We start from the raw sequence: 8,528 nt of genomic DNA on the forward strand, positions 1-8,528 counted from the left end.
CTTAGCCACTCAAAGTCCACCATTCCAGTCGTGTGCCACCATCCTATCTGTGTGCAACACCACCTTTGTTTGCACCACCGAAAAATAGAGCACCAGCCTCCCTCCATAGTGAACCCCAGCGCCGCCACCGAGTTGCTCAGCCTCAAGTAGGAACAACCAGAAGATGTCGTTCGTACACCCAGGTCTGCCGTAACCACCCCTTTGTAAGCCGAGCTCTATCTCCCACTATTCTCTCTCTCTCTTGCTCATCATCCTCTCTCTCTCTCTCTGTTACTAGTGCTCGGCCGCTCTTTTTGCTGTCGTAACCACCGCCCCCACTACCACCCAGCTCGCCGCCCGTCGTGCTCTCAACCTCTCAATGAGCCTCTGCCTCACAAACTGCTGTTTTACTTTTACGTAACATGATTTTTGTTTTCAACTAACAAATATTCTACTGAAGCTTGGGTAATGTATTGTTTAATTAAATAAAATTACATTATTACCCTTTGAGCTACAAGTTGCATTAATGTGTTTTAAACTTTTAATATGTGTTAGTAATCTCTAATTTATTTATGTTTACAGAAATATTTTAAGTAATTTAAATTGGTATTAAGTAAGATTTTCTTTCAAAATTAAATGATAATGTTGTCATTTTATTATGATCTAGTTTATTAAATAATTATTGTTATATAATTTAAAATATTTTGGTATAACTATTCTATTTAGTATTAAATTTGATAGTTTGATTTTTCAATACTAAATAAGTAAGAATTTAATAGCTTAGTTAGAGATCAAGTTGGATACTGGGGAATTTGGGATGTAATGATATTTTAGGGATTGAAAATTTAGGTTTTTTAAGGAATTAAAATATGTTATTTTAGCATTTTAGGCTTAAATATTGAAGTATATGTTTGACTGAAAATTTACGAAAATTATGTGATTATTTTATAGGTGACGATTAATTTTTGTTGGGCATTTTTCAAGAAATTTTTTGAAAAGCTAAGAAGTTCATGTAAGCGGGGTTCCTATGTTCTAATATGATGTTTTAGTTATGCTGTGCCAAGAGAATTTTGAAATATTTTTGAACTATCGCTCTCATATTTTTTTATAAGATGTTCTGACTCTACATTCTGAAAATAAAAAGTATTTTATTTTGCATTATAAACTCTATAAATGTTCATGTTTGCATACTAATATATATTCTCTGCTTACTGAGTTGTTGATAACTCACTCCTTATCTTCAAAATATATTTGAGATAATTTTGATGCAACAGCTGGAAGTCATGAATAAGGAGTGCTTGCAAGTTTTGTTGATCATAGAAGATTAAATGCCTTAGGATACAAGGGCTTTTGGAGAGTCTTTTGGTAGTATTGATATTTCATGTTGCTTTGGTATTTTGAGTAATGCATAGATATTTCTAGTCCTTGTGGAAATATTTATGTATATTATTGAGGTACTTCTGATGTGCCCTTATGTAGGAGCATAGATATTTGTGTTGGACAAATAGGTTATTATGTTATGGAGACTTTTGGTTTATTTTAAAAGTATTATTAGAAATGATTTTAGTTGACATGAGTTAGCTCTCCAGACCCTCGGGAACGAGATGTTACATTTTTTATATGAGATCTATATCTTTACAAAATGTTTGTACATTTACAATTTGTAGATAGTATTAATCATAAAGGAAGTTTAGCTCTCTTCAGTTCGATCAAATTTTCCTTTCTAGTTCTAAATTACAGATCCAATATTGTTAAAAAAAAGAAGAAAATATACTTACAATCGTGAATTGCGTAACTGTCGCGTAATCGCTTTGAAAAAAATAAATAAAACATGGGACTTATATGAAAAAAATTAATTTTTTAATAATAGACTCTACTCTTTTTTAAAATAATTACACAGTAATTACACACTTCACGATTGTATGTAAAATTATTAAAAATAAAGGACTCGAGACAAAGTAGGCGGAGAAAGAAGAAAGAAAAAAAAGGGTTAAAAGGGTGGATATTTAAGCATACGTGCATTAATACAAGCCCTGCAAAATAGTCGAGAAACAACGGCTAACCTGATCGGTCGCATCATTAATGCTTGCGTCGGCTCCCGTACGTCTGTTTCATTCCCATGATTCGGCCCGGCCGTTTATTTCAAGCTCGCCGACAGAAACAAAATGATAAATTAATTTAATTTGGACAATTTTGTGTTTGAGTTATAATTAATTGTTTATTAATTGCACTGATCAATGAGAAAAACCTCAATTAGACTTCGCGACATGTTAATTTCAACCCGCACCATTCCATTTGAAGCTTCGTACTGATACCTACATATTTAGCTGCTTAATTAATTACATGCTAGGGGCATCAAAGGATCGAGTAAGTGGTAGAAGCATGAGCTGTGCTCTCATGGGATCAGATCATGAGACTCTTGCAACACAATTTAGTACCATATATGTTGATGTGGCTTGTCACTTGACATGTGATCACTGCATGTTATAAATCTGAAATAATAAAACCTTAAAAATGTAAAACATTTGCAGATTGTATATATATATATGTTTTCACTACAAGAAAAATGACATTTTGTGACTAATTTAATACAATTAAAAGATTTTTTACAACCAATTTTAAATGTAAATAGTCATTTCGTTGAAATTAACTGGTCACAAATAAACAGTTTTCTTATAGTATTTCTTGATAACATTTTCTAATCATGTTAGATCAGGCGACATATCAGTATTTCTTTAGCACATGACCCTTCAGGATGTAGGACGCACGAGTCATGACAAACCAATAGTTAGTTACATCCTTCGAGTCATGACAAACCAATAGTTAGTTACATCCTTCGTTCATATCATGGATTCTCATCCTGCAAACCCACGACGCTTCCAAAAACAGATGCTCCATCTCTCATGCAGTGATATATTTTACTAATTTTGTATTTTAAATAAACCTTGTCGAAATTATTTCGATAGATTTTGCCTTGTGTTTTCTTTGAACATGCTTATTAAAAAATCACAACAATTAATATTAATAGGGAAATGTTTGATCTATACACAAATCTTACAGAAAAAAGTATATATATTGACATGATTAATTATATGCGACTTGTTAGGTTGTAAAACATTTTTTATTATAAATTATGTAGATATAATATATTATATTAAGCGTGTAAGTCTTTTTACCTAGAAATTATGAGTAAACTAATGTGAGTGTACTAAAATATTACAAAAAAGAATAATTTTAGCTAGTATGCTCTTTCTCATTTTGCTCCCTTATTTTGACTATTTTTTAAAAAAAAAATGTTTTATTAATTGATTAAAGAAGTGATTATTAATATATTAATATTTTATTATTTTTAAAAATATTTAAAATTTCTAAAAATATATAAAAATAAAAAAAATTAATAAATTTTACCTGACGCACGCCCAGTACCCTAGCTGTACTCTTACAAGAAACTAGTTTTCATCATTGAATAGTATAATATTTACCGGTAAAGAAAGTGACTCCATGGAAAAGTGTGAACAATTTTTTTTTTTTTATAGGACTCACATTTTTACAAAAAATTTATATATTTAAAACTTATATCCAATATTAATTATAAAACACCAAAAAAAAAAAAAAAGAGACTCGAGTAAAAGTAGTCGAAGAAAGAAGAAAGAAAGGGATAACAAGGTGGATTAAGCATACGTGCATCAACCCAAGCCCTGCAAAATAGTCGAGAAACAACGGCTAATCTGATCTGTCGCATCATGACTTGCGTCGGCTCCCGTACGCGTGTTTCATTCCGATGATTCGGCCGACAGAAACAAAACGATAAATTAATTTAATTTGGACAATTGTGTGTTTGACTTATTATTAATTGTTAAATAATTGCTCTGAATGAGAGTTAATTAACTGTTTGCAACTTCTTCATCACAGATATTACATGAGTAGTTAATTCATTTACCAGCAGACCAGGCTTTCTTCCGTTATTAAATAATAATATTAGATATAAATTTCAAATAAATAAATTTTATATATGTATTTTATAAAATAATATATTCTACTAATAAATAATAATTTTTTTTATATTTATTTAAAATAAATTTATTTTTTTATAAAAATTTATATAAAATTTATCTATTTAAAATTTTTACAGATAATTTATCTTCTTGAAATATCTAGTACGTGGTCCCTAGCTAGTTTGTGAATGGAAGCTAGCGTTCGTAAGTCATCGATCCACGTGGTTTGAAGTCATAGTTTGAATTGGTATCTCTGAATAATAGAAATATCGGGGAAAGTATGAGGCTATGAAGCAACGTCGTAACAATGATAATGCTCCCATGGCATCAAAGTTCAGCTTCATTTTCACGAAGAAGAGCAACTTCAAGAGTTATGGGACTTGATCGAACCATAAACTACTTATCATATTTTCTTGTCTTGCTATCTTCCTTTTGTTTAGAGTTGGGCCATGCGACGGACACCATCGCAGCACCTAACTTTATCAAAGATTCCGAAACCATAATCTCTAATGACGGTGATTTCATATTGGGATTTTTCAGCCCTGCCAATTCTACATATCGTTATGTTGGGATATGGTATGCTAAATTTTCCACAACCCATGCCATATGGGTTGCTAATAGAAACAATCCCCTGAAGAGCACCTCCGGGGTTGTTACTATATCCGAAGACGGCAATCTAGTTGTATTAGATGGAGAAAAGAATATTATTTGGTCATCAAATGTAACGGGTTCGGTTTCTAATCGAAGCGCTCAACTTCTAGATTCCGGGAACCTTGTCTTGCAAGAAAACACTAACACATCAATCATGTGGGAAAGTTTCCAACATCCTTCAGATTCATTTCTACCAAAGATGAAATTGAGCACTAATATGCAGCTCACATCATGGAAGAGCTACTCAGATCCAGGCGTTGGAACCTTTTCTCTCCGTATTTCGGTTTTTTATAATCTTCCAGAAATATACATTTGGAATGGCAGTAGCCCTTACTGGCGAAGTGGGCCATGGAATGGTCAGCTCTTTATTGGAATACCAAAAATGCCTTCCCGATATCTTGATGGTTTTAATCTTATAGATGAAAAACAAGGATTATTCTCGTTAATTTTTGAGTTCTCAAACAAGTCGTGGTTATTGCATTACGTCTTGACTACTGAAGGAAACCTAGTGGAAACTTATTCCTCTAATGGAAAGGATTGGAGTATCGAGTGGTCATCTTTGACATCTGAGTGTGAGGTTTATGGCAAGTGCGGGGCATTCGGAAGTTGTAACTCGAAGAATTCACCAATTTGCAGCTGTTTAAAGGGGTTTGAGCCAAAGAATATAGAAGAATGGACCAGAGAAAATTGGACTAGTGGGTGTGTGAGGAGGACACCCTTGCAGTGTATGAGAGCGAACACAACTGGTGAAGATGGAAAGAAAGATGGATTTTTGAAGGTGAGGATGGTGAAAACGCCAAGTTTGGCAAATTGGTCAGCTGCTTTTGAGGATGAATGTAAATATCGGTGCTTGGAGAATTGTTCTTGTTTAGCTTATGCATATGATTCTGGCATTGGGTGTATGTCATGGACCAGAGAATACTTAATAGACTCGCAACAAGTCTCCAGTACTGGTGGAGTCGATCTTTATGTTCGCGTGGCCTCTTCAGAACTTGGTACGTTAACTAATCACAAGTTCTGTAGAAAATTTTCTTCTTTTCTCTCTTGATGTTTATATTTACGGTTCTAGTTGATTGGTTATTTTGTGCTTATATATTTACTGAGAAAAGGAAAAAGACAAAGTAGTCTTCTGTAGCCTACATCGGATGATCAAGTAGTACTTTGGATGTTTCTTTGCTGCAGATAGAAAGAAAGAAGTGAAAGTAATCGTCATAGTCACAGTGGTCATTGGAATTGTCTTCGTGGCGGTGTGCACTTTATTCTTATGCCGGCGGAGGGCTAAACATAAAGGTAAAATGTTCATTCATTCTGCCCAGTGCTATATAAGTGCACTAAGAAGTTAAGAACTGTTACCATTTATACATAGACACTAACTAATACGACTATTGGCAAACCAGCGAGGAAAACGAGGAGTGAGGAAAACAACATGCGAGGCACATATCCAACATTTCAACGACAAGAAAATCTTGCAGGTAACATCAACCAAGATAAACTCCAGGAGCTACCAATATTCAGTCTTGAAGAGCTGGCAAGTGCAACGAACAGTTTTGATCTATCTAACAAGCTGGGACAAGGTGGATTTGGTCCCGTATATAGGGTAATTAATGGTTATGCTTGATCTAGAGGCTTATCATCTAATAATTTGAATATGCAGTAAATTATGGGTTGTTGCTTGTTTACAGGGAAAACTGTTAGACGGACAAGAAATTGCAGTAAAAAGACTTGCTAGAACATCAGGGCAAGGGATGCAAGAGTTTATGAATGAGGTGACTGTGATTTCTAAACTCCAACACCGGAATCTCGTTAGACTTCTTGGCGGGTGTGTCGAAGGAGAAGAAAAGCTATTAGTCTATGAATACATGCCAAACAAGAGTTTAGACGCATTTCTATTTGGTTAGTTCAGTCTATTGCCCATTAATTTTTGCATCTTCATTATTGTTATGTATTTCATGATCTTGACTTTATTTTCTAATTTGTTTGTATTAAATTAATTAGATCCAATTAAACGAGAGCTTCTAGACTGGAAAAAACGTTTCAACATTATTGAAGGAATTTGTCGAGGTCTACTCTATCTTCATAGGGACTCGAGATTAAGGATTATTCATAGAGATCTAAAGGCAAGTAATATATTATTGGATGAAGAGCTAAATCCAAAAATATCAGACTTTGGAATGGCTAGGATTTTTGGGGGAAATGAAGATCAAGCTGATACTAAAAGAGTTGTTGGGACGTAGTAAGTACTTTTGATTTTCCGAATTCAATCAGATCATTATATTAATGTTGATATTATTGATAATAAGATAATTTGGATCATGTGTACAATTGTTGAAGTGGCTACATGTCTCCTGAATATGCAATGGAAGGGAGGTTTTCAGAAAAATCAGATATCTTCAGCTTTGGAGTATTGCTGCTAGAGATAGTATGCGGAAGGAAAAACGCTAGCTTTTATGATCACGACGAGGAGACCATGAACCTTTTAGGATTTGTAAGTCTCTCTTATCTAATTACCATTGGAGTATACAAATCAGTGATTGATGCATGCAATACATGTTGAAACTAATCATGTTTTCATACTTTTAGGCATGGAATATGTGGAAGACAGACAATATGGCAGTCTTAATAGATCCCAAAGTACTGAAACCTGACTTCGAAAAGGAGATCTTGAGATGCATACATGTCGGGCTGTTGTGTGTACAAGATTTGGCTAAAGATAGGCCAACCGTATCAATTGCTATTTCCATGTTAAGAAGTGAGATTGATGATCTGCCTTCTCCAAGACAGCTAGGATTCACTGCAAACCAGACTGCCCCAGAAACTCAGGCCTCTTACCACAATCAAAGCATTCGCTCTATTAACAATGTCACTGTTACAATGGTTCATGGTAGATAGATAAAATTTGCTTTTAAAATATATATTGAACTAGTCAATCACTTTGTTATAGAACGAGTTGCAGACTTTTGATAGAATGCCAATATATTTGCCGAACGTAATGCTTGCTCTTCCTCATTGAGTCAATGGTTTTTTTATTGTTATTAGCATATCATCATTACACGTGCATTTCCTACCTTTGATGTATTAAAAAATAAAAATAGACCAATTCTAATTTTTAATCGAAAACTACGGAAGCCGAAGAAATTCATAGTTTAATCGAAGCCTTTTAATAAACTAATAATTGTTAGAAATTTTATATCACCTTTGTAACTCCCCGATCCCAAAGGCCAGTCCGGAGAGTTAGCTCTTAATATTAATATGAACTTAAAAAATATAACTATAAAATCCAGAAAACCCCATAAAATATTAATCTATTTACTCAAACCAAATATCTATGTTCCTTTATAAGGACAATACATAAATTCTTAATAAAATAAATTAAAACTCTCCAAAAGACTCGATAACATTCTTAACTCATCAAATCAAGATAACTGAAAATAACCAAATTACTAACTAAGACTCTCAAATAAAAACTTGTACCCTCGGGTACTTATTCCTCAGCGAACATCAAACATCTATGATAATACTGCCTACTCTTGCTCTCCAATAGAACCATCAAGATTATCCAAAAACAATGATTGGAGATAAGAGATGACTTATCAACAACTCAGTAAGCAGATAACATATACCAGTGTATAAACATGACCATTTACAGAGATTAGAATGCAGAACAAAACATTTTCATTTTCAGAGTGAGGAAGCAAAACATGTTATCAAAATGTCAAAGCAAAAATTTAGAAATAATTTCATTCAAAAATATCTTTTGGCATAGCATAAATGATCACCATCATTATTAAAACATCATATTAGAACAGAAGCCATGTATAACCCCCGTGGTAGGGTTGTGCATCTACAGATAGCCAAGCAGAGCATAAATCACTCTGTCACTAAGGTGTGCACTCAAAACAGAGA

At 33.5% G+C, this 8,528-nt stretch overlaps 1 protein-coding gene across 1 annotated transcript; it reads left to right on the top strand.

Moving 5' to 3' along the window:
* Positions 1 to 4,292: 4,292 nt before the first annotated feature.
* On the top strand, positions 4,293 to 7,615 carry LOC109006000 (G-type lectin S-receptor-like serine/threonine-protein kinase At1g11330). The gene is made up of 7 exons (XM_018985133.2): positions 4,293 to 5,620; positions 5,808 to 5,915; positions 6,023 to 6,222; positions 6,308 to 6,518; positions 6,621 to 6,858; positions 6,957 to 7,110; positions 7,206 to 7,615. The coding sequence occupies exons 1-7, from the start codon at positions 4,348 to 4,350 to the stop codon at positions 7,512 to 7,514; spliced, it is 2,493 nt and encodes an 830-aa protein (XP_018840678.2). The 5' UTR covers positions 4,293 to 4,347; the 3' UTR covers positions 7,515 to 7,615.
* The last annotated feature ends 913 nt before the right edge of the window (positions 7,616 to 8,528 follow it).

This window comes from Juglans regia, chromosome 4, assembly GCF_001411555.2.
Source record: "Juglans regia cultivar Chandler chromosome 4, Walnut 2.0, whole genome shotgun sequence".
Classification (NCBI taxonomy): domain Eukaryota; kingdom Viridiplantae; phylum Streptophyta; class Magnoliopsida; order Fagales; family Juglandaceae; genus Juglans; species Juglans regia.